This window comes from Rhinatrema bivittatum, chromosome 6 (assembly GCF_901001135.1).
Source record: "Rhinatrema bivittatum chromosome 6, aRhiBiv1.1, whole genome shotgun sequence".
NCBI classification, from domain to species: domain Eukaryota; kingdom Metazoa; phylum Chordata; class Amphibia; order Gymnophiona; family Rhinatrematidae; genus Rhinatrema; species Rhinatrema bivittatum.
In genome coordinates this window covers 237,251,670-237,278,663 of record NC_042620.1, presented here as the reverse complement: position 1 = coordinate 237,278,663, position 26,994 = coordinate 237,251,670, and the positions used below count along the sequence as shown (strand labels likewise).

The 26,994-nt window shown below is 43.6% G+C and overlaps 1 protein-coding gene and 1 long non-coding RNA gene across 6 annotated transcripts in view; one reads left to right on the top strand and one right to left on the bottom strand.

Moving 5' to 3' along the window:
* LOC115094023 (integrator complex subunit 6-like) overlaps positions 1 to 26,994 on the top strand; it is a 211,348-nt gene that overhangs the window by 116,385 nt on the left and 67,969 nt on the right. For all 5 annotated transcript variants that reach the window (XR_003857467.1, XR_003857468.1, XR_003857469.1 and 2 more), the window contains 3 exons: positions 5,149 to 5,272; positions 6,781 to 6,923; positions 14,781 to 15,015. Coding sequence is in view for 1 of the 5 variants with exons in the window: in XM_029606646.1 (XP_029462506.1) it covers positions 5,149 to 5,272; positions 6,781 to 6,923; positions 14,781 to 15,015 (502 nt within the window). In the remaining 4 variants the exon portion in view is untranslated. The remainder of the gene's footprint in view (positions 1 to 5,148; positions 5,273 to 6,780; positions 6,924 to 14,780; positions 15,016 to 26,994) is intronic.
* LOC115094024 overlaps positions 20,375 to 26,994 on the bottom strand; it is a 40,532-nt gene continuing 33,912 nt past the window's right edge. The window contains exons 2-3 of the long non-coding RNA XR_003857471.1: positions 25,078 to 25,209; positions 20,375 to 23,444 (exon numbers count right to left, since the gene is read on the bottom strand). This is a non-coding gene — a long non-coding RNA (uncharacterized LOC115094024). The remainder of the gene's footprint in view (positions 23,445 to 25,077; positions 25,210 to 26,994) is intronic.

The following is a 26,994-nucleotide window of genomic DNA, read 5'->3' as shown; positions in this document are numbered from 1 at the left end:
TTTTACATTGAAACATTGTAACACTTTAGATTGAGCTTTGTAACATTTTACATTGCACTTTGAAACAATTTGCATTGGACTTCATGAAATATTGCATTGTATTTTATATAATATAGCATTGCACTTTATAACATTTTGCATTGAAAACTTTGTATCATGCATATCAATTGTTGATGAGAAATCATCCCCATAACATTATGCTGTCACCACTAGGGATATAGGGATGAGGTTCTCTAGATGATGTGGTATTTTGGGTTTGTGCTAAACATAGAACTTTTTGACCTGAATGCAAAATGTTGTTTTAATTTTTCAGACTACAGTATCCCTTCAGTGTGTTCTTGCATACTTCAAACTGGATTCAAGAAGGGTTTTCTTGAGCATTTGCTTCCTTCTTGCTACTCTACTGTACAGGCTAGATTTGTGGGTGCTTGAGATATTGTCAGTCATTTACCCACTTTGACCAGTCTTGGCCATAGAAGCCTGTAGCTCTTTCAAAGTTGCCATTGGCCTGTGGGATGCTTTCTTGATCAATTTCTTCCTTGCTTGATTATCCAGTTTGGGATGACCTCTTCTAGGTGGTAATACCAATAAAAACATCCAAAATAAATCTCATGAATGGTTATCAAAATAATTCAATAAACAAAACTAAACCATACTATAAATCAATTTAAATATTCATTTATCATGAGGACCATCATATAATAAACCCAAACAGATCAAATCAGTCAGAGTCTAGGTGATCGTGCATCTTGACTGTACTCCAAGGGATATTCAAGAATTTTGCAGTTTTTAAAGCCCTCCCCATATCTGGGCCTTTCCATAACTTTGTCCCAGATTTCTTTTGACAGATTCTTGGTGCTCTTAGCTGGATCTTTGCTTTGAAATGCACTACTAAGCAAACCCCTAGATTCATCAAAATTCTATATTTTTCACATGGATAATGCCTCAAAAAAAAGGGGTGTGGCTATGATCATTTTAAACTACTTATAATTCTATCTTGGGGCGCGTTAAAGTTTTCGTACCTTGCAATACTTGAACTTCGCTACTCGCGAAGTGCCCAGAGAGAGACTGTTTATAAGGCCTTCATAGTAGTCAACTATTTATATCACTATAGGAGGGCTAGCTAGTTACTCGAGGTGAGGTTTTGGTGGTGGTGTAGGGTTTTGGGGCCAGTTTTACATGCTGCGATAACTATCGCATGCATTATGGCGTTATCGCGGGTGTTAACACCATAATGCACTTTGATGAATGACCCTGAAAGAGAGCCAACAGGAACTGCTGAATTTATCCCCTCATCATGTGAACCTGTATAGATTAATACAGATGAAGCCAATTCACTTGCAGGCCGAGACAGTAAAGTGCGCTCAGCTGAGCACAGTGTTTAACCTGCATTTGGATGAGCGTTTTGGATGTGCGCCTTTTACCCCTTATACAATAAGGGGTTCAGTGCATCCAAACCTCCCCTGAAACTAATAGCGCTCATCATATGCCAATGCATGTTGATGAGGCTATTAGCTGTTCACCCCAGATACAGAAAAAAAAATGTGACCTGATCCGCACATTTTACGCTCAGAAATTACCGTATTTTTTGCTCCATAAGACGCACCTGACCATAAGACACACCTAGGATTCAGAGGGGGAAAATAAAAAAAAAATAAAAAAATTGTGCTAAACCGGCTCTGCGTCTGGGCGTCTTATGGAGCAAATTAGGGGAGTGCATAGCTTTTTTTTTTCTCCCCATTTTGTTTTCGGGTCTGGGGAGGGCCATTTCGGTCCACTCCCCAGATCAGAAAACTTTTCTTTCTCTGGGAACCCCTCCCCCCCAAAAAACCCCCCCATCCCAACCCTTTAAATTAACAACCCCCACCCTCCTGACCCACCTCCAAGACCTGCCGACTTAATTTACTACAACCCCCCACCCAAGACCTGCGACTTAATTTACTACAACCCCCCACCCTCCTGACCCCCCCCCCCCCAAGACCTGCCAAAAGTCCCTGGTGGTCCAGCGGGGGTCCGGGAGCGATCTCCTCGGCTTCGGCTGTCGGCTGCCAGTAAACAAAATGGCACCGACGGCCCTTTGCCCTCCCATGTCACTGAGACCGACCAATGGCAGCGGTAGTCCCTGTGACATAGTAAGGGCAAAGGGCCATCGGCTGCCAGTAATCAAAATGGCGCCGACGGCCCTTTGCCCTCACTATGTCACTGGGACCGACCGCTGCTATTGGTCGGTCTCAGTGACATAGTAAGGGCAAAGGGCCGTCGGCGCCATTTTGATTACTGGCAGTCGACGGCCCAAGCCCAGGAGATCGCTCTCGGACCACTCCTGGACCCCCGCTGGACCACCAGGGACGTTTGGCAGGTCTTGGGGGGGTTAGGAGGGTGGGGGGTTGTAGTAAATTAAGTCGGCAGGTCTTGGGGGAGTCAGGAGGGAGGGGAGGGTTTGTTAGATTTTTAGTGTTTTTTTTATTCGCTCCATAAGACGCACATACATTTTCCCCCCACTTTTGGGGGGAAAAAAGTGCGTCTTATGGAGCGAAAAATACGGTAATGCCTGCCCAAAAGCAGGCGTTTGTTTGTTTGTTTATTTATTATGTTTGTATACCACTGTTCTGTAATCAATCACAATGGTTTACAATATTAAAAAAGTAAAACACGATGGCAGGTTCATAAAATTAGGAAATAGAAAATTAAGAAATACAAATAAATAACATCAATATAAAACAATCAAAGGTAAGAAACATTATAAAAACAAAGATAAAATAAATTAAGATAAAAACTTAAAATTAAATAAAATAAGATAAAATAAAAGTCAAGAACGCCTCAATCATCCAGTTTCTAATTTCCAATGCTTCATGCCGGCCAGTATATAAAAGAGTTAATTTTAAGTATTAGTATCATAGGATTGAAGCCATGGCTTTTTAAATCTGCTTTTCTTAAAAACAGAAAAGTCTTTTTGCATTCTTAGTTCCTTGGGCAGTGAGTTCCACAATTTAGGACCAGCGACTGAAATGGCTCTCATTCTTACTTCGCTCAATTGGAACTGAGGAGACTGTCAGCAAGCCTTTGTTAGCAGATTGTAAATTCTGTTGAGGGTTATATAAATGAATGCCTGCATTTAATTTCTGAGTGGCCGAAAAAAGTGTACAGAAAAGTGTACAAAAGCATCCTCTGACTTAACATCATGGTGATATTAAGTCGGAGGAACCAAAGGTTAAAAAAAGGGTGCCAACAGTCAGGTAAGGAAAACACACTCTTAAAATTGGGTGTCTGTTTTCCAAAACCACTGAGAGCCATCTCTGCTGCTCAGGAGGCGCTAGGGGTGCACTATTGTCTGTAGCACCTCCTTTTTAGCACAACCCCTCATATGAATACTGTATTGTGTGCCCAGGAGAGGTGGCTGGGCGCGTATAGGAAAGCGGGCGCTCAACACAGCGCCTGTTTTCCTCACAACCCTACTGTATTAGCCTGTTAGTGTGTGCTTCTTGAAAGCAGTTATTATGCTAGAGCTTTAAGTATTTGATTGTTATAGAAGTAAAAGGGGAGTGGACACTCACCTAACCAACAGGGTCATTTATCAAAATGTGTTATGGCATTATCACGGGCATTAGGGCCCTAACGCCCACGATAACATATGCAATATTTAGTGCATGTGGTGCAAATATTTTTGAATTTATTGAATGGGGCGAGATTGGGGAGGGGTTTGGGCAGGATCAATGAAAATGAGGGGCATTATTGCAGCGTGTGATAGTGTAACATATGCTATCGCTCATTTTTAACGCCGGAAATAACTGCACCTTTTTTCCTGGAGTTAAGCTGTGTGATGTGCAAATTCCATTTCGGGCAGGGAAGAGGAGAGAGAGAGTGCCTCTGGGGTGGCACACGTAGTCAACTACTTATACCACTGTAGGAGGGCTAGCTAGTACCTCGAGGTGAGGTTTTGGGGGTGGCCTAGGGTTTTGGGGCCAGTTTTACATGCACAAAGAGACATGCGAACAGCACAGTACACAGTGAAGATTTGACGTGATTTGGAGTGAGGAAAGTCACACAAAGATGAGATTTCTACAATGTTCTCTCGCCCTAGCTTTATACTACCCTCAAGCTAGGGCGAGAGAACATTGTAGAAATCTCATCTTTGTGTGACTTTCCTCACTCCAAATCACGTCAAATCTTCACTGATGTGACTGTGCTGTTCGTACGTCTCACTGTGCATGTAAAACTGCCCCCCAAACCCTAGGCCACCCCCAAATCCTCACCTCGAGGTACTAGCTGGCCCTCCTAGAGTGGTATAAAGAGTTCACTACTATGAAAGCCTTATAAAGAAGATCTCGTTCTCCCCCCCCACTTTCGGCCGAGCACCAAACGTAAGGAAATGCGTATCTGGGCACTTTGCAACTTGCGAAATACAAATATCGTGGGGTGCGATAACTTTTAATGCATATTACGATAAAATACCTATGCGAAGTACTAAGAGAGCACACAATTCGGTAACTCTAAAATGATAGCCATGCCCCTTTTCCTTATCGTTTGCATTATTCATGCAAAAATTATTGCATTTTGATAAATCTAGCTATAAGTTATTCCATATTTTATTTCTACTAGGCTTTATTTTCTAAGGCATTCTGAATTAAAAATGTTTTTCACTGGGCAATCGTGGCATAGGATGTGGGGACACATGAAACAAAAAGGATATGGGGACAAATGAAACAAAAAGGCACTGTAATTTTTAGTGTTTGGAGCAGCAGAAAGTATTAGGGAACAAGTAAATTGATTTAGTGAAGTAACAGCTAATGCTGCTTTAGAACCCATGTTATGTAAAGGCATTTGGTTGTATAGGATCTTTTCTGATCTGTCTGAAGGGTACTCACAGAGAGTGAGCCGAGACTGTTTTATGTATGCAGTCCAGTGAACCCGCTGCATCTGGCTGCCCGTGTGGGTTCCACAGCATTGGAGCCTTGTGTAATGATAGCTACAAAGCAATTTGCCTTCAAAATAAAGTGCAGTCTGTTCTTTCAGTGCCTGTTAGAACCTACTCAATCATTAACATGTTTAAGTATGGTTAAGATCATTTGTCACTTTTTTCTCACTATGTAGATTGGATATTTGAATTACCTAATTGATATTTTAACGGTGTGCTTCATTTACAATTAGGATCTGAAACCACAGGCCTTTAGGAATGCTTATGATATTCCTCGTCAAAATCTTTTAGATCAGTTAACTAGAATGAGGTCCAATTTGCTGAAAATGCACAAACTTATCCTTGGACAGGACGAAGGTAAATGGCCAGCTCTTTTTCTTTTCTTTCTAGCCATTGATTATTGTCATGGTGCTAAGTGTGTAAAAATGTATTTTTTCTTGAGTGCAAAGCTTTCATAAAAAGAAATATGGAAAGTTAACAAAATAAATCTGCAAAATGTGATGTGGCATGGTGAAACCCCTTTAGAAAATTTTGTCTGGGTAGTCACTTCTCTGATATTTTTATTCTGCGATTAAGAGGCAATGTCAGCAAAACAGATGGGGAAACAAAGGGCAAGTTCGGGGGGGGGGGGGGAGAGAAGGAAATATGTTTCTTAAGAAGTCACCTATATCGAAATAGTACAGCCTGGGTCTATGGTGGCACAGAGCAGGAAACATTTGGCTTGGCTGTTTGCTATCCCTCTGCTTAGCACCTTCAGGGGAGTTCCCTGATAGCTTCTCTTACAGGAGAAATAACTCATTTAAATATTTTTAACCTATGCTGACCTGGTAGCTTAATGACAGTTTACTGAAGATCCATATTTGACTTCAGGCTTGGCTTTCACTCCTTGGGTGGACTGGGGTTGGAGGCAGCATTCATCAGCCTTGGGCAGGATTCCCAGCCATTGCTCAATGACAACACCTACTGGCTGGAACTAGGGAACACATGTACTGGGTTCTGTGGGGAATCATAGTCTCTGGCTCCTAGCCAAGGACTATCACTGCAGTGATGGGCTAGGGCAGATAATACAATTAGGGGAAACACCTAGAGTAGCTGCACATGAAGACTTATGGAACTGTTTCCCAATAGAAGCTAGTTTTGATTGAGCTGAAAGCCCAAATAAGCAGGAGGAAACTGCTGGGCCAAAAATACAGTGAAAAAAAATCTAAATTTTAGCATTAGAAAATATTATACAATGCATAAGGGTTATGCAGGACAGAAAACTTGTGATCACCTAGGCTGAAATACTGTATAAATAGATTAGTCATAATGTCCTGTGACAAATTGCTATCCTTTTTAATGAGTAATACAATTTGTTCTATTAGAATGAGGCTTTGTCTTTAAGGTCTCTTAAAAGAAGAGAATGAAGGCAGCATGCCATGGTTTGTTTGCATCATGGAGATTCTGTTTTGTCCTTTTGCCCTTTATACCTAAGAGAGATCCTCACGCTTGAAACCTTTTCAATAAAGTTCAGAACACTAGCAATTTACAGATGGAAAATAAAACTTCACCCAAAAGCCACCTATGCAGGAAATTTCCAGATACTGGAAGCTTCTTTGCTTTCAGCAATAATGCAACTTGCATTTGTGCTTGGCATCAAACCAAGGGGTCCACTTTCTTATGTAGATATACATGCAAGTTGGAGGTGATAGTATTTTGATTGGACTAACAATACATTTGTGATTTAGTTTTCAGGACCAATGCTCCCTTCATTCCGAAATTCCAAATTCATTGCACTTGAGGACTTACACACAGTATAAAATGTCCATTTGCTGAACCTTTTCTAAATAGATGTCAAACCCACTAAAATCTTTGTTCTACTACAGATTGCCTCCATAGTGTGCCTGTTGCACAGATGGGTAATTACCAGGAATACCTGAAGATGATGCCTTCCCCCCTTCGAGAAATTGATCCAGACCAGCCAAAAAGGCTTCACACTTTTGGTAATCCTTTTAAACAGGACAAGAAGGTAAGAATCCCTTTCCATTGCATTAATTCCATAAAGAACCATGTGGCTGGTCACTGGCTGCCTGTTTCTAAGATTCTGTTGTTGGTAAAAGGAATTGGGGGGTAGGGATGGTTAGAAGGGGGGATTTTGCAGTTAACTGTATTTTAAGATCATTTTCTTTTAGCTGTACTAAATGAATTGTATAAAAAAAAATCTTTGTTTCCCCAAACAGATAAGTTCCACTGTAAAATTACTTGCTGCATTAAAACTATTTTAAGCTCCTATTGTCATGGCCCTTGGTTTCTTATAGCAGATTATGGATAAATTCTATGCAGATATTTCAAGATTCTATGGTAAACATTTACAATATGAATAAAAAAACCCAATTTTTATTTTAAATCTTTCATATTGTGCTTAGACAATAAACTATATCAAATAATGCCAAATTATCAAGTACATAAAAACTATTTAAGAAGTAAACGACCTGCAATAAGTGAAATGCCACTTTTGTCTTGCATTGAATCAGTGTGACCATCCTATTTCTTGGGAAAGGTTTCGTGTTTGCTTTGCATATGCTGAAGCTGTGCTTCTCCTCAGCAAAATTTCTCACACTACATTGTAAATAATTAAAATGAATAAAGGATGTATATGAATGAATTAAAAAGAGGACATCAGAAAAATCCATCTTATTTAAAAAAAAAAAACCAACTTTTCTGAATTGTACAAACAATACACACAGCACTGCATAGATATCACCAAAAGTGATTTAACCATGAAATGTCTACTTTTAATAAATATATAAAATACCAGACATACAGGCCGATACAGTATGCTCTCCCGCGAACTTTACTGTATTGGCCCACCAGTGGGGCATAGAGGTAGTGTTCTCAGGCCCAGGAAGAGAGGGAGTAAAGATGGCTGCTACTGCTGCCAGCCAACCAACCAGTAGTGCTGAGGGTTCCTCTCAATCCTTCAGACTGGTAAGGTCCTATGAGCTCCTTGGTATGTGAAGAAAGAAAATTGGGGGTAAAGATGAAAAAAAAAAAGTGCATACTTTTTTGTGTATGTAAGTAAAAATCATTTAAAATATGTAAAGCAATAGCAGCCATACCAAGAGTACTTGCAGTTCTTTCTTCTGGCTATTAGAAGCCAACAGCAATGTTGCCATTTAATCCAGAGTCCATAGCACTTCTGCTCCCTTACTTCGAATTCCCTCCCCTGACAGTGCTGGTTGACTCTTTCCTGTTGGTATAAATTTTATTGGTGCTGACTCAATTAGTAAGCCTGCAGCATTACAGGGGAGAGGTAGCAGTTTTCAACACAATGCTGTTAGATAATCTGTTCTACAACAGGGAGCCAGCTGGTGTGTGTTCTGCCTTGACTTGTTTGTTCTCTGATGGCATGCTAATTGTCTGGCCTCTCCCACTGCTGTGGAATTGTGGGAAACGGGGGGGGGCTGTACTAATAAGAGCATTGTTAATCACTGCTGCTAGCTAGGAGTAACTACTATTGCTACCTAATGTTTTTTTATAGTGCTACTAGTTATTAAACAATTGCAGAAAAGTTTTGACCCTCCTTTTATGATTGTCAGATGTTGAAACAGGTTTCAAGATTACCATTCCTTCCACCCCAGTGGTAAAACAAGTAGTAAGGGATGTAAAATATTAAACAATCAGTAGATATAATCTTACCCTTTAATCATTAGCCTTGAAGTTATAAAGATTTCTTACAATTGTAGGGGGGACCAGGCTATGGCGCCCTTGGGAGAGTGTGTTCTCCTCCCACTCACATTGCCTTACAGCTGCTGCCTTGCTGCTAGGTTCTGGCTCTGCTCCATGATTGCAGAGCCAATTTTGGGGAGGTCAATGCGCCTTTACCCAGGAAGGTTACGCAGAGCTTCATGCTTTTCTGTGGTGGTTTGAAGAGGGCAGCAGGTGGCTGTTAGGGTTCTTGTTGCCTCTTGCTCCATTTGATGGATCAGGATAGCAGAACAAACTAGGCAACTCAAAATATAAGATTGCCTATTTTCCTTCTACGTACCCTGATCCATCCAAACTCCTGGGTTTTGTCTCCCTTCTAGCAGATTGTGACAGAGTTTTACTGCCACTGCCACATAACTTGGTATGTCACCTGCAGTCCCTCAGATGGTGGATGTGCAAAACCTGCAGTTTGGAAATTAGTTTAAAAAAAAAGAAACAAACAGAGAAGATAATTGGAGGATTTCCTCCGAGGAGGTTGGCAAATCCTGCTGGGACCATCCCTCCTGGTGCTGAGATGGATGAGCAAAGAGTTGGGTACCCTTATATAGCTCAGTCCTTTTGCTGCCAGGGGTAGACAGCTGGTGGGGCCAGTTTCCTCTCCCCCAGGAGGACTTGGGGAGCCTGCTGCTCTTCATCTTTTCTTTTCTTTTCTTTTTTTTTTTTTTATAACTTTGAGTTTTGAAAATGTGAATTAGAAAAATAAAAAAGATTGAACACAGTGTAGCAGAGTAAACATCTCCATTATGTAAAGTGTAAAACCAAGAATCTAAACAAAAAATTGTTTTTGTTAAAACTGAGTTTCCTTTTTTTCCCCCCTTCTCCTACCCTTACCCTTTGTTTCCATTTGCAATTCTCTAAAGGGAAGTAACTTTAAAGTTTTAAAAGTTTTTTTTTTTTTTTTGGTCTGTCAACCTTGGGGTGGAGATCAGTGCGGCAGTCTTGCAAGGGGCTTGGCTGCAGCAGCTTTTGCGGTGTTTCTCTGGAGTCCTCTGTGCGCACACAGTTGGACAGGCTGAAGTCATGCTGCGCAGCAGTCCTGTGCCGGCTTCTGTTCCCACTGCCTCTGGGGGAGAGGGCAGCTCGGGAATGTTGGCAACAGTGTCGGGGAAGCATGAAGAGCCTGGGGAACTCTCAGGTGTATTGGGTGCAGTAGCGGGCCCCTTTCCAGTTAATGCGGGAATGGCAGCCATTTTGTCTTCACTTGCAGCTGCTTCTGAAGCTGGGAGGGGGATTTTCCTCCATCTCTGTCTCCAACTGATCGGAGGGCTGGGAAGCCTGGGGGCCTAGGTTGGGGAGGATGAGGACCTCCTGGGGGAGGATTTTGATGATCCTGCAGCCTTCTCATTGAACTTTGTCCTTTTGATGCACAAAGCATACCTGGCTAGGAAAGCCATGGGTCAGTGTGTTTCCAGGCAAGAGAGGTCAGTAGGCCCATGGCTCAAGAAGAGGTCCAGGGTTTTGCGTGCTAATGGTGCAACGTGGATTTGGTGAGTCCTTGGTAGGTCTACCCAATCAGATACTATGGACTAGGCCTCGGAGGATTCAGAGGATGGGGAGCCTCCAGCGGAGAGGACCCTTCTGAGGCAGATCCTCCTCTGAAGGACAGGATCCGGAAGAGGGGCTGGGACAAGCCCTGACTGTTGAGGGAGACAATCCATAGGTAGTTCATCTTTTCCACCAGGAAAAGAGCCTGGGGACAAAGGATCTGCGAGAAGAATCCGATCAGGAAGAGGTGGATCCGGTCATGAATGGCTTAAGAGGTCCAGTGAAAGCTTTCCCCTTCTATAAGTCAGTTAAAAAGTTAGAGATCAGGGAGTGGGATACTCCAGAGACCAGTTTGAAGGTGGGTAGAGCAATGGATAAGTTGTATCCATTGCCAGAGAACACGCTTGAGCTGTTGAAACTGCCAAAGGTGGATGCCTCAGTGTCTGCAGTCACTAAGAAAACAACCATCGCGGAAAGATTAAATGATTTCTTTGCTTCGGTGTTTACTGAAGAGGATGCTGGGGAGGTACCCGTAATCGAGAAGGTTTTCATGGGTAATGATTCAGATGGACTGAATCAAATCATGGTGAACCTAGAAGATGTGGTAGGCCTGATTGACAAACTGAAGAGTAGTAAATCATCTGGACCGGATGGTATACACCCCAGAGTTCTGAAGGAACTAAAAAATGAAATTTCAGACTTATTAGTAAAAATTTGTAACCTATCATTAAAATCATCCATAGTATCTGAAGACTGGAGGATAACAAATGTAACCCCAATATTTAAAAAGGGCTCCAGGGGCGATCCGGGAAACCACAGACCGGTTAGCCTGACTTCAGTGCCAGGGAAAATAGTGGAAAGTGTTCTAAACATCAAAATCACAGAACATATAGAAAGACATGGTTTAATGAAAAAAAGTCAGCATGGCTTTACCCAAGGCAAGTCTTGCCTCTCAAATCTGCTTCACTTTTTTGAAGGAGTTAATAAACGTGGATAAAGGTGAACCGGTAGATGTAGTATACTTGGATTTTCAGAAGGCGTTTGACAAAGTTCCTCATGAGAGGCTTCTAGGAAAAGTAAAAAGTCATGGGATATGTGGCGATGTCCTTTCGTGGATTGCAAACCGGCTAAAACACAGGAAACAGAATAGGATTAAATGGACAATTTTCTCAGTGGAAGGGAGTGGACAGTGGAGTGCCTCGGGGATCTGTATTGGGACCCTTACTTTTCAATATATTAATAAATGATCTGGAAAGAAATACGACTAGAGATAATCAAATTTGCAGATGACACAAAATTGTTCAGAGTAGTTAAATCACAAGCAGATTGTGATAAATTGCAGGAAGACCTTGTGAGACTGGAAAATTGGGCATCCACATGGCAGATGAAATTTAATGTGGATAAGTGCAAGGTGATGCATATAGGGAAAAATAACCCATGCTATAATTACACAATGTTGGGTTCCATATTAGGTGCTACAACCCAAGAAAGAGATCTAGGCGTCATAGTGGATAACACATTGAAATCGTCTGTTCAGTGTGCTGTGGCAGTCAAAAAAGCAAACAGAATGTTGGGAATTATTAGAAAGGGAATGGTGAATAAAATGGAAAATGTCATAATGCCTCTATATCACTCCATGGTGAGACCACACCTTGAATACTGTGTACAATTCTGGTCGCCACATCTCAAAAAAGATATAATTGCGATGGAGAAGGTACAGAGAAGGGCTACCAAAATGATAAAGGGAATGGAACAGCTCCCCTTTGAGGAAAGACTAAAGAGGTTAGGACTTTTCAGCTTGGAGAAGAGACGGCTGAGGGGGGGATATGATAGAGATGTTTAATATCATGAGAGGTCTAGAACAGGTAGATGTGAATTGGTTATTTCATCTTTCAGATAATAGACTAGGGGGCACGCCATGAAGTTAGCATGGGGCACATTTAAAACTAATCAGAGCAAGTTCTTTTTTACTCAACACACAATTAAACTCTGGAATTTGTTGCCAGAGGATGTGGTTAGTGTAGTTGGTATAGCCGTGTTTAAAAAAGTTGGACAAGTTCTTGGAGGAGAAGTCCATTACCTGCTATTAAGTTCACTTAGAGAATAGCCACTGCCATTAGCAATGGTAACATGGAATAGACTTAGCTTTTGGGTACTTGCCAGGTTCTTATGGCCTGGATTGGCCACTGTTGGAAACAGGATGCTGGGCTTGATGGACCCTTGGTCTGACCCAGTATGGCATTTTCTTATGTTCTTATGTTCTTAACCATTCTGGAGGCCAGTTCTGGAGTGCTGAAGGATATGCAGGACAAGAAGCTGGAAGTCCATCTCAAAAAGATTTTTTAGGTGTCTGCCCTAGGCATATGTGCTGTGGTTTGCAGCAGCTTTATGCTTCGGGCTGGTCTGCTCTCGGTATAGCAGTTGCAGGCCGAAAAAGCAATGTCTGCCTCGGAGACAAAGCAGGCCAAGCAGCTAGAAACTGTGGTGGTCTATGGAGCAGATGCATTATTTGACCTCCTCAGAACTTCTTCCAGATCTATGATGTCAGTGGTCTTGGACAGACTCTTTTGGTTACAGAACTGTCAGTGGATGTTTGGTCCAAGTCTCGGGAACATTGTCTTTAAAAGGGAAACTGCTCTTTGAGAAGGACTTGGAGAGCTCATGAAACAAACATCTGGGAGAGAATAAAGGGCATAGATTGCTAGAGGATAAGCCAAAAGAGAGGAAAGGATCTTTTCCTACGTGTTCACGCTTTAGGGTGAATAGGCATTTTTGGCAGAATAGGGCTTTGGAGGGAGCCTAGAGGCAAGCATCTGTGGCACACATTTTGACCTTCTTGCAGTGAGGGATGGTGAAGGTTTTGGCTTTTAACTCCATCAGAGTTCAGGTGGCAGTGTTGGGCTATCTTTGAGGCAAGGTGCAGGGAGCGGCCTTAGCTGCACATCCTGTTGTGTAAAGCATTTGTGTCCTTTGGTGTGGAAGTTGTGTCCCTTCTGGAGCCTTAACGGTCCTTAAGGGGATGTGTGCAGCTCTGTTCGAGACTCTTAGAAGGGCAACTACGAAAGAACTTATCTTAAAGGTTGTTTTACTGGTGGCGATTTTTTCCACTAGAAGGATTTCGGACTTCAGGCTTTGTCATGTAGGGATCCTTTTTTTGAGAATTACAGATTTTGGAGTTTCATTGTGTGCAGTTACTTCCTTCCTAAGGTGGTGTCGTCATTCCACTTGTGTAATTGGTAGAACTTCTGGCCTTTCCAAACCTGGATACGGCAGCCCCTCACGCGAGAGAGTTGAGACTCTTGGATGTAAAGCGGGCGTTTTTGCAGTATCTTAAGGTCACTAATAGCTTCCGGCTGTCTGATCATATTTTTGTGCTATGGAGTGGTGCAAAAAGGAGATACAAGTCTTCAAAATCCACCATAGTGCGGTGGTTGAAGGAAGCGATAGGTTCAGCGTACATCTGTCATGGTCATCCTATCCCTGAGGGTCTAAGGGCTCACTTTACTCGATCATAGGTGAATGTCAACAGGTATCGCCACAGGATTTGTAAGTCGTTGAACACTTTTGCCAGGCATTATCGTTTGGATGTCCAGGCTCCGGAAGCCATGGGCTTTGGTGAAAGTGTACTTTGAGCGGGACTCTCGCAGTCCCACCCTGTTTAGGGAAGTTTGGGTACATGCCAGGAGTCTGGACTGATCTGGGTAAGTACAGGGAAAGGAAAATTGTTTTTACCTGCTAATTTTCATTCCTGTAGTACCACAGATCAGTCCAGAGTCCCACCCAGTTGATGGGAGAACTGTAGAGTCCACTCGATCTATTATTGTAAATAGGCTGAAGAATGGCAAGGTTTTGTTTTAGTTTCTCACGTTATTAAGGTTGGAAAGGTGTTTTCCATTATAAGGTTCCACTTCCTGTTGCTCATTCAGGGGGACATGATTATGTTACTAGTAGTTGTGTTCATTGGTTTCTTGGCTTGGGTACAGGTCAATACTGAGGGACTGCAGGTGGCACACTAGGTTATGTGGCAGTGTCTGTCTTAATCTGCTGGAAGGGGAGGCAAAACATAGGAGTCTGGACTGATCTGTGGTACTCCAGGAATGAAAATTAGCAGGTAAGAACCAATTTTCCTTTCATGGCTTTATGATTTCCTGTTTGTTCCTTATTTCTAGGTCATCTTTATTTTTTGTCCTAATATTTAATTTTTTTGTACACTTTCTGGAATAAATTGTGCATCTCTTATTATGGCTACAACTCAATTTTAAAACTTTTTCCCTGATGCCACTGTAATTTTTCATGCTATATTAATATTTTACATGTATTAGTAGACAGGGACTCTATTGCTAAATGACAGCTTTCATATCCTATACATTTCCAAGTAATGGCTCTTAGGCAGATGGGGAGTAAATATTTCCTAAACACAAATCCTGCTGTTTTTCTTTCTCTAATAAAGTTGTCTAGATATAATATATATGTATATTGTTTTCAGATCATCTCTAACAAAACTATTTTTGTTAGCTCTTCAGAAATGGTTTGAGATTTAGGAAACATGATAGTATAAGATAACTATTACTGTACTAATATACCTTTTGAAAAACATGATATACACATAATTACATTTTATTTCTGTTATAAGGGGATGATGATTGATGAAGCTGATGAATTTGTAGCTGGGCCTCAAAACAAAGTTAAACGACCAGGAGAACCCAACACACCATTGTCTTTAAAAAGAAGACGAAGCATGTCACCACTGTTGAGGAGGCCGCAGACGCCGCCAATAATAACCAATCATGTTGCAGGGAAAGGACCACCCCTGGCATCGGCATCTCCAGCTCACCCTAACCTTATTAAACCAATCCCAGTACACAAAGGTATGTATTTAGTAGAACAAAGTGCATGTGAACTGAAAGAATTAGTTGCTTGCCTGATCAAGTTTAGAAACATGCAGCTTGGACGGCCCTAGTGGCTTAGCAGCAGGTGCGGTGCACTGTTGTACAGAACCCCTGGGTTTGATCTCCTGGGCCTGGTTTTTGCTTCCTGGCTGTCCAGTTCTGGGGATGCTGCCAAGGCAATATTTCACAGCCCTTCTGGGAGGGAATCCTAGCCATTGCTCAACGGTAATAACTCTGGCCTGGAATTAGGTACTAGGCTTCTGGAGGGAATTGCTGTTTGTAGCTCTCAGCCAAGGACTATTATTGTAATGGCTTGGCTAAAGAAGAGTTTAGAAATCAGATAATTCTCACAGGACAAGCAGGATGGTAGTCCTCACATATGGGCAACATCATCAGGACAGAGCCCAATCACAGAAAACCCCTGTCAAGCCTCCAGAACTCTGACTGGCCCCTACTGGGCATGCCTAGCATGGCGCCAACCCTGCAGCCAGCAGGGGTCCCCCCTCAGTCTTCTTTTTTCCGCACAGCAGTAGCCTCGCGGTTTAGGAGCTCTGAAGAGATTCCTGACAGGAATTTTCCTCACGGAGATAATTAAACTTAAATTGCCCCACAGGGGGTCCCTCCTCTAACTTTTCTCAGGCCGCGGTACTCCGGTAAGTTTTTACCCATTTTCTGTCTATTACCGTCGAGTTTGGCCCTCGCGGCCCACTGGCCGTCGACCATACCGCGGCTCGATTTTTTTCGATGGCCATGGCGTCGGGGCCCAGACTGTACTCGTACCATGTCTATCACAGACCCTCATGGAGTCTGTGTAATGTGTTTAGGCAGTGAGCATGATGTCCTGACTTGCACCAAATGTGCCCTCATAACACCAAAAGGTGGCAAAGCCAGAATGGAGAAGATGGGACTCCTCTTCCGTGCTCACACCCCGACGCCGTCCATTGCATCGACGTCATCGGAACAGGCACAGTCGAAGTCGCACCAGCATCGACCTCCGTCCGGTGACCGTCCGCCATCGACGTCTTCATGGCCATCGACTCCCGTTACTTCCCCTCAAGATCAAGGGGATCGTAGGGAGAAACATCGCCATCGGCATCGTAAGTCTCGGACCGTCGAGGGAGCGAAATCATCGACCTCGCCACCATCGAAGAAGCCCCATCCAGAAATGGCATTGACCATTCCTGCGACCGGGGCATCGAAGCCACCCTCACCCGATCGGGGTTTGGGAGTCGCGATTCCACCTGTAAAGGTGGTCCCTCTGACTGTGCCTCCGCCTCCCTCTTCCGTCACAGAGCTGGGGCTGCTTGCTCCAGGTCTCCGGGAAGAACTGGATCGGCTGATCTAGGAGGCCATCGACAAGGCGATGCAACGGCTCCAGGTTCCTTCGGCACCGACACTGGCACAGAGAGTGGAACCGGTCACCGACCCGATGACAGCTGGCACCGCTGCTATCCCGGATAGAGGCGCTCATGACCGCCCTTCCACCGGTGATTCCTGGGTCTCCGATGGCTCCGGTGCGCTCCCTGTTGACAGCTTCATCGGGAGGAGAAACACCGTTCCGCATTCCTCCTTCGGGAGTATTGCCTCAGCCATCGATGCCATTTCGTCCCTCGCCACCGATTCGTTCATCGGGAGCGATACGCACGTCAGTGCCTTCGATACTGGCACCGATGCCTTCCAGGCCATCCACTGTGCCCCGGCGATTCCTTCAATTTTCTCGGAACCTCAGCCGGGGCCTTTGGGTATCCAACCCCCCTTCTCGTCCTACAGGTCAGTCTGCTGATCCTTATGACACCTGGGGTGATAATACTTCCACAGACACCGATGACTTACCTTCATCTCCCTCTCCTACTGAAAGTAGAAAGCGTTCTCTTCCAGAGGACCTTTCTTTCATTAATTTTGTGAAGGAAATGTCTGAGTTGGTCCCTTTTCAGCTTCAGACGGAGCAGGATGATAGGCACCAGATGATGGAGCTCCTCCAATTCCTGGATGCCCCTAAAGTGATCACTTCTATTCCCGTTCATCAAGTTCTTCTTGACCTCCTCAAAAAGAATTGGGAAAATCCAGGATCCATAGCCCCAGTCCACAGAAAAGCTGACACTACCTATTTAGTACAGTCAGCCCTCGGCTTTCAAAAATCTCAGCTCGACCACCCCTCAGTTGTGGTGGAATCGGCTCAAAAGAAAGCAAAAAGGACGAAGCCTCACTCATCTACCCCTCCTGTTAAGGAACACAAGTTCCTAGACAATATTGGTCGACGAGTGTTCCAAGGGGCTATGCTCATCTCCAGAATTGCTGCTTACCAGCTGTATTTGACCCAATACAATAGGGTCATTTTCAAGCAGATACAGGACTTCTCTGAAACCCTGCCTGAACAATTCCAACAACAGCTTCAAATCCTTGTCAACAAGGGGTTTGAAGCAGGAAAGCATGAGATAAGAACAGCTTACGATATCTTCGACACTTCTACTAGAGTGTCTGCAGCTGCCATTTCGGCAAGACGATGGGCCTGGCTCAAATCTTCTGTCTTTCGTCCAGAAGTACAAGACAGGCTATCTGACCTACCATGTGTAGGAGACAGTTTGTTTGGTGAACAGATCCAGCAAATAGTGGCTGAATTAAAGGACCATCATGAGACCCTTAAACAGCTCTCATCAATACCTTCCGACTTCCCCTCAAGACAGCCCTTTAGGAAGGACTCTAAGAAGTCATTCTTCCGTCCAAGGAAATACTATCCTCCACCAGCAAGGTCCTGAACTACGAGGCCTTCTCAAAAACCTCAGCCTCGCCAGACCCGAAAGCAAAAGTCGCAAGCAGTTCCCCCAGCCGGGGCCTGCTTCAGGTTTTTGACTTTCATTTGGAGAGCAGCAGCCTGATTCCTCTGCCAAGCATACCAGTGGGAGGTCGATTGTGCCACTTTCACGGCATGTGGCAATCACAACCGACCAATGGGTGCTAGCAATCATTGCTCAGGGTTACCACCTAAACTTTCTTGCTCTTCCACCGGATTCACCACCTCTGCAAACATGGAGAGTATCCGTCCATTCTGTCCTTCTGGAGCAGGAGGTTTCCCTTCTTCTCCAGTTAAGAGCAATAGAACCCGTCCCACTCTCGCAGCAAGGCCTAGGGTTCCATTCCCGGTACTTTTTGATCCCCAAAAAATCCGGGGGAGTTCGTCCAATTCTGGACCTACGTGCTCTCAACAAGTACCTTCAGCGAGAAAAGTTCAAGATGGTAACCTTGGGCTTGCTTTACCTCTTCTGCAAAGAGGAGACTGGCTCTGCTCTCTGGACCTTCAGGACACATATACACACATTGTGATAACTCCAGCTCATCGCAAGTACCTCAGGTTTTTAGTAGGCCCAAAGCACTATCAATACCGCGTGCTTCTGTTCGGCCTAGCTTCGGCACCACGAGTCTATACCCAGTGTCTCGTGGTTGTCGCAGCTTTTCTCAGGAAAGAAGGTGTTCATGTCTACCCCTATCTGGATGACTGGTTAATCAGGGCTCCAACCGAGCAAGCCGCTCGGTCGTCCCTCAGTTTGACCCTACACACTCTAATTTCTCTAGGATTTCTCGTCAATTACGAAAAATCCTATTTAGTCCCATCTCAAACCTTGTCGTTCATTGGGGCAGACTTGGACACCTTGCAAGCAAAAGCCTTTCTCCCTCAACAACGAGTGCTAACCCTCGTGTCTCTCGCTCACCAGTTGCAGTCTCAGCATACAGCAACAGCTCGCCAATTCCTCGTCCTTTTAAGACACATGGCGTCCTCAGTCCATGTCACACCAATGGCCCGCCTGGCCATGAGACTCATGCATTGGACTCTGAGGTCACAATGGATTCAAGCTGTTCGGCCTCTGTCGACCATTGTCCATATCACCGACTCACTCCGTCTGTCTCTTCACACTTTTGCAGCCCACTATTGCTTGGACAAAGCTGGAAGACAAGATTCCATCTTTGGCCAGTCTGTCCTGCGTAACTTATTTCCAACGTGACGTACCTACACCCTTCCGCCTGCCCGGTGGGGTTCAGGATGCCCTCTACCAAATTTCACCCCAGTTGTTGTGCCTGTTGCACGCCTTTGGGTACATTTGGTGCATATTCGGACATCCTCAGCTCGGTACTCACCCATATGTGAGGACTACCATCCTGCTTGTCCTGTGAGAAAGCAAATGTTGCTTACCTGTAACAGGTGTTCTCACAGGACAGCAGGATGTTAGTCCTCACGAAACCCGCCCGCCGCCCCGCGGTGTTGGGTTCGTAACGTTTTGTTGTTTTATTTTTCGGCACTGCCTGTAGCTTTCAAATAGGACTGAGGGGGGGACCCCTGCTGGCTGCAGGGTTGGTGCCATGCTGGGCATGCCCAGTAGGGGCCGGTCAGAGTTCTGGAGGCTTTGACAGGGGTTTTCCGTGATTGGGCTCCATCCTGATGATGTCGCCCATATGTGAGGACTAACATCCTGCTTTCCTGTGAGAACACCTGTTACAGATAAGCAACATTCGCTATATCTCAGGTATTTGGAAATGAAGGCTCATATCATCAGGTACCAGTCCTGGTTCCTGTTGAGCTGTAAGCCCAAAGAAACAGGAGGAAACTACTGGGCCAGAAAGTGTGTTTATGTAGCTTGACAGAGAGTCCTCAATGAATTTTCTATATTAAAAACCAAAAAAGAATTACAAATTGATAATCCATAATGTTGTAAAGGGGGCAGGGGAACCTTTTAAAAACTAAATTATCAGGTAAGTAATTTCTCCAATTTTTTTTCCTTGTCAAACAACCAAAGAATTTTTCAACGAATGCCTACAGTGCACTAGATTCCAACCCTTGTGGAGCACACCCACTGAGCTTTGTCACTGCTGTTCATTCAAATATTTTTACCTGAATAACAGAGTGGAAATTTAGAAATATTTGAATGCTCTGCAGATCAAATAGAGTAACCGCAGTTGGTGTGCTGTACACATCTTTCTGCAAATTCTTTATTGCTCTGTTTTATGGTGTGTAATATTGCAACTTGCATTAACCATACAGTTTTAGAGGATACCCATCCCTGGTTTTCATAAGGGTATTTGTCATTTTCAGAAGATTTTCCGTTCCTGAGCTCTAATGTGCAAAACATTTTATTTTTGTAAACAAGAAAATAATGTAATTAGGATACTGGCAAAACAAGGACATTAGAATATCCCACTAGAGAGGCTATGGTAAAGGCTGAAGTAGCCCATGTGGATTTAAATAAAGAGCACACAGATATGAATGACTCCAAACTGCCTGTATCCTCTACTAATAACCAGGTTGTGAATATAAATAAAATGTATGTATTTATTTAAAAAGCTTTTATATTCCACCTATAGCAGAATAGCTGTGCTAGGTGGATTTAACTAAAACACAGAATACGAAAGCTCATAGACAAACATAAAACAGTAAAGCACAACATATACACAGATAGTTCCCAGGTTTTCCCTGATGAAATAAAAATCTTCCTTTTGCTCAGTGAATGAACCTAAATAATTTTGCCTAAGGAAAGGCCTCGTGAAACATCTACAGTTGTTTACCAGAACTGAGCGTAATCGGAGATTGCCCACAGTTCATCTAGTAATGCATACCGGAGTCCCTATAATATAGAGAACTTGCCGACAAGATTCAGTTAGATTGACTGATCTAATGAAAGGTATCACAAGAAATCACTTATTTACTGAACATGGAGTCCATACAAGGGTAAACTCTGTAAATAAATTTCAAAAGATGGTAGTCCAGTATTTGCCGCAAATGAAAAAATCATTGCTACATACACACGTATTGCAAGGCAACACTTAGCAAAATATTCACAATAAAATGTATAATTTAAAGGACCCTCATACCACCCAAGGTTTCATAACAGAATTTGTTCTTGAAAACCATCTGGGTCTTATATAATCTTTGGTCCTGGGTGAAAAGGTTTTGCTTATAATTTTTGAGACCTTTTAAAAGTGATAATAAAGAAATTGGTGTACTTCCCCTTTCGTGTATCCAAAGTAGATCAAGCCCATTTTAGGTTTCTCAGGCAATTTAAACAGTTTTTGAAGCCTTGGTTGACAAAAAATAGTACATTTTAAAGATGCACCATCATTTCATTGATCTTTAAAATCGGTGGTACAGGGGACACCATTGTACTGTTTTCACCCGGATTACTTCGCTAGTGTCCCTTGTACTTCGGGTCTATTTTGAAACAGCTTTCAGGAGATGCCGCTGAACTCCCTTTAAACGGTTGTAAGCTCATCTGAATTCCCTCCGCAGAGTTCTATAACATATTCATCACACCTAGATCACAGGCCTTGCTGTTTAACCTCTGGGCTTCTGTCCCTCCCGATACAACCCAAGTGGCGAAACACGGTCCATGTCGGGGGCCCAAAAAATATTTCTACAAGCAACTGTGAATAAATGATGGATATGTTGCTTTAATCTCTCTTTAAGTTTCAATTGAGTCATCTAAGAAAAGGTTCCATGAATTTCATAGCGCTATACTATTGATTATTGTGGTAACAAAACATGCCATAAACTTTAGCCTGCTTATGGATATGAATACTTATGGCTAATTTACTTGCCCCGGTTTCTAAAGTTCAGGTCATTGCCTGCCTTGCTGGTACCTGTGACTTTAGAATGACCTTTTACCTTTTTCCAGTAGACTGTCACTTCTTTTTCTTGCATTAACTGATCTAAGGCTAGAATCAATTCTCGGTGTTTGATAGGTTTCTTTTTAGAATTGAGCATTTGATTTGCTTTCCAGTTAGGCAGATGTCATGAAATTATGTCCGACATAGAATCTGTGCAGATTACAATGGTCTGTAAACTATGCTGTACAGCTATCAGTGCTGCAGTGAGCTCTGCATGCTGATTTGATTTGGATTCCAGAGCATAGCTGAGGGGGCTACAGGGGTAATTCTCCTCCCGATCTATTCCTCCTCCAGCTTCTAATTTGTGGTCACTATCCCTCGGAAAGCACAACCGTCAGCTTAGGCTTTAGGGAAACGGTTGCATATATCTTCATCATAGGCGTAACGACGATGTGGTTCTGTTATCCCAGTCTCAGGTTCCAAAATCAATTCCAGCTCTTCTTCAGCAGCACAATTGTGTAATTCGGCTCCTTTTTGAGCCACAACACTTTTATGTCCTTGGGCATATCTAACTTCAAACGGCCAACCTTGAAGAGGAAGTGTCCCAAGAACGATTTTGCTGCTAGAGACCTGACCCGCTTTGATTCGGTCACTGGCTAGAAAATTTATGGGCTGATGGTAAGTCTCTACTATTAGTTTTTCCCTTTGCAAATAGCTTCTAAGGTGTTGAAGCGCCCATACTGTGGTTAGCAGGGATTTCTCACACTCTGAGTATTTCTTTTCCACCTCTGTCAGAGCTTTACTGGCATATGCAATGACCCACCGATCAGTATCATATTTCTGGTACAAGACAGTGCTCATGCACTGGGGAGTGAAGGCTAATTCTAGGAAGAAGCTCCGGCCACTTTCCAGATATGCAAGACAGGGAGCTTGACTCAGGAATCCCTTCAACTCGTCCATGGCTGACTGCTGCTCAGATCCCCACTGCCAGAGTTCATCCTTCTTCAGGAGTTTTCAAACAAGCTCTGCGTGATTAGGGTAACCTCAGACCCCATATCTAGAAGACTCTCCTAATTACACATTTTGTATTCTGATAGGGATCGTGTAGCGGAGTCCCTGAGGCTTTAATTTCCCTAAGAAATGCTTATGCTTCCTGATAGTCCACATCCAAAAGGGGTGCAGGACTCTGCGGCTGGATATCACCTGGTACAGTAGAGGTATGGGCATCTCTGGGTTCGAACAGGGGAAGGCTCCCGGGCACTTATGGTAGAGTCCTGGGAAGGAAAAACAGGATCGGTTAGTCATTGTGTGCTAGAGGGAGGACCCAGAAGTACTGGGGCCTTCTTTTGGTGTGCTAGGCCTGGTGCTACAGAGTCCTCAGACTTTCTCTTCTTTTCTGAGGAACTTATTCTGGTGGAACAGGCACACTGTGGCTTTGGTTAATAAGCTTCTGGATGATGGCTGTCAGTTTGGCCAGCTGATTCGCCATAGGAGGTTTCTGGTTATATTTTTGCCGCCGCCGCCTCCAGTTGCATTTTCTTTTGTGTAGCTTTGAATGTTCTGCACCCTTTCCTGGATTAGCAGCTGTGCCATTGGATTGCTCCTGGGGAGGAGGCATCCAGGGTCTGTCAAACTTAGGTTAAGAGTTAAGAAGATTGGATTAGTTTCAAAGTGTATCTCTGGACTCTTGACGCATGGTTGACACTTTGTTCCTCTCTTTCTTCTTATCTGTCTTTTACTCCTTAGGGTCAGACTTCCCTTTGACAAATAGCATATAGTTTTTCTGCTTCCTCTGAGAAAACTTTAAGGGTGCTTCCCTGTGGAGATATAATGGAGTTTGCAGAGTAGGGGGAAAAGCCAAAAAAAAAAGTTTACTTTAAGCGGTAGCTAAAAGCTCTGGGACTTTCTTCTGGGCCATATCTTAGATTGTAGGCAGCCTGCCCTGCCAAAACACTGTTAGCATAAGTTCCAAACTGCTCTTTGAGGGCAAATTCAAATGTGTCTAAGGATTGTTTTACCTCAGCAGGGATGCTGGCTATGTATTGTCTCACTTCTTCACTGAAACTCCATGGAAGTAGGGCCACCTGGACTTTTTCAGAATGTGCACCTACTACCTCAAAAATTTCATGCAATCTAGTTAAATGCTGGAAGATATCTAAGTCAGAATTCTCTTTAAACAGGGGAATCAAAGTGCAAAGCAACTTTTAGTGAGATTTGAAGCGCTCTGGTGTCGGGCTGGTGATAAGCCTGTTTGGGTGTTGGCCTTTGATACCAGCCCCCCTTTTGGGAGGAGGGGACAGCTGTGTGTGTGTTTTTGCTGAAGACTATGGCTATATTTGGAAGCTAACACTTCTGCTTTTTCCTGTGGTTCTACTGTTTTCTCCTGGTCTTGGAAACAAGGCTGTAGCTCTGGGTTATGCCTTCCTCTTTCCACCCCCACTGCTCTTTAGGAAGGTGTGGGGACAGGGGCATTTCCTGAGCTATGCTGGGATAATTGCCTGCCTGTATGCTCTGCTTTGGAAAGACTGGATTTGAGATTACATTATGTTTTCTTTTTCAGTAATTGAACCATACTTTGGGATAGTTGCAGTTGGTACCGAAATTCTTTTAGCTTAGCTATCAACACCTTGATTTTCTTGCTCTAATTTTAAATTATCATCTTACAACTTTAAATTTTGTTTCTGCAGCTGGGGAAGCCAGGCTGTATATTGTTTACTTTCAGCTTTTAACAACTCAGTCTCGTTAAGGTGTGTCTTCTGAAGAGACAAGTTCTGAAATTCAAGCTGTTGGATTTTTTGATCCTTTTCCTTCTTTTGACTATTATCACAGCTAATTGTACTTGTTCTGTCTGTTGGTTTTTCAACAATTTAATCTTTTGGTCTGACTGTTCTTCCTGTATTTTAAAAGCCCTTTCTAATACCTGAATCCTATTTGTTTCATCATCAGAAACCCCCTCAGAGTCTGTCTGTTTCTTTCTCTCTGATTAACTCCTGCATTGCCTGGATTTGTTCCAGGTGTAGAGGTATTTTATCTAGATAAGGATGGGCTTCAGCAAGCTGCTTTTCCAAATCTTTTATTTTTTTCTGTTAACCCCACCATTAACTTGTGGTCTGATACTTGTAGAGAGCATTTTTCAATGATATTCTCCATCTCTGCCCATAAATGACTGTCTTTCTCCAAGACCTGATTTGTTGCCTGTAAATGTGAGTTATCACTTTGCAATAATTCTCTTAGTAAGTGCAAAGTGGTGGCATATTCAGCTAATATCTTAAGGGTTAATTTAGATTCACCAACCAAGAACTGCAAGGTTGTTAGGTAAAAACTAGTAATATTAACTTAGCTGCAGATACGTTTGTTTCAAATTCTTTCTCTTGTGTTTTTGGAGTGGCACATCCTCATTCTTAGTGAAAACTTGTGCGACTTTCACTAGTGCTTCATTTTCTAGTTTACCTGTGCATCTGATGTTATAACTGCAGATGGGTGTAGTCTATCCTGTCTCTGTGAAGGCTCCACTTTGTAGGCAGTTGGGGCGTGCAGGGGTTTGTTTCAGGTGTCAGCTGCCCTTCCACCTTCCTTGCAATCCTAAGTCAGGGGAAAAAAAACGTGTATGCTCCTTGAAAATATGCTTGCTTTTATCAGATTTGGCAGGACATAGCGTTTACAAATAATTCCTATCTTTAACATCCTGGCTACTAAGCACTAGTTTTCTCTAACGAAAGTTCTGTATCATGGGTGGTAACAAAACATGCCATAAACCTTAACCTGCTTATGATATGAATACTTGTGGCTAACTTACTTACCCCCGGATTCCAGGTGATTCCTCTGTTCACCTCCGAAGCAGGTTCCGGCTGGAGGGCATGGGCAGGGGAGAGGCTTACTTCCTGGCTTGGCTGGCAGAGCGGGCAGGGCTGGTTCTCACCCTTCGGGATAGCAGGGAGAACTGTTCGGTCTTGGACCCTCTTTTCGCTTCCAGGGACATCTCAGCACAGGTACTCGCTCTCAGGGTTTTCTCCCTGGTTTTGCATTCAGGATTTGGGACACCTCTTCCTCTGGGGGGTGCATGCCTGGCCTCACTGCTCCCTTTTTGGCTTCTGGGTTGCTCTGCCAGGAGGTTCTTTTCCTTTCTGGCCTTCCTTTTCTTCCTTGCCCCCCTGTCTTATACTTCCCAGCTGATAAATATGCATAAGCTCATGCATACCTTCGTGGTGGGTGGAGAGTCTCTTGCCGCATAGCAGATCTTTTTCTCCCCTTCCCCATTACTTCAGGAGGGGTCCTGCCACGTTGGCATACCAAGCTGTGTCAGAGTGTCAGTATTATCTCAGACTGCCTAACTTTTTAATGGTGGGGTTCTCTGCTTGAATGTCCCTGATGCTTAGGATCTTAAGTTGTACTGTCTCTTCTGTCTGGCTTATTTGCACAGGAACTGGCAAACAGGCACATCTGATAGGGCCTCCAATACTGCTTTAGAAAAAGGCTTCTAGTTTCCACTGATGCAATGCAGTTTAAAGTTCACCTAGGTAAAATTCCTTCTCTTGCTGTAAGCAGAGTTTGGCCCTGACAGAATTTATCATCTACATGGCTATTATAATTCATAATTGGTGCATCATTGGTAACAGGAGATATTGCCCTATATACCTTAAGGCTCCTCAAATTGAGGGCTATAATTCCAGTACCTGCAGCCCAGGAAAATACAGAGTGTTATTCCATCTATTTCATTATATCCTTGAAGGAGGGCTCCTTTCGCCCCATCCTGGACCTCGAGTGTCAACACACCTATGGGTAATTCATTTCCGCATGGAAACTCTGCACTCCGTGATAATGGTCGTACAACCAGGAGAGTTCCTAACCTCCCTGGACCTCTCCAAGGCCTACTTTCATATTCCAATCCGGCAAGAACATCAGCGTTTCCTACACTTTGTGGTACTGGGCCGCCATTATCAATTCTGGGCACTGCGCTTCGGCCTGGCCTCTGCTCCCAGAACAATTTCCAAGATTATGGTGGTAGTAGTGGCAGCACTGAGGAAAGAGGGAATCCTGGTGCTTCAGGAGCTTGTTTGGGTCATAAATAATGGACAAAAGCAGCCTCAAGTACCCCCAGTCCTTGGAATATCTGGGAGTACGGTTCGACACCAAGCAAGGCTAGGTCTTTCTTCTGCCTTCGCGGATAAGGAAGTTAATATCCCAAGTATGTTGTTTGATGAACACAATACTCCCCAAGGTGTGGTGCTATCTTCAGGTACTCTATTTGATAGCGTCAACCCTGGAGGTAGTACCGTGGGCGAGGGCCCACATGCGGCCATTTCTATGCTCCCTGCTGTTACATTGGAACCCACTGCCTCAAGACTATTTGATTCACCTCCACCTGCC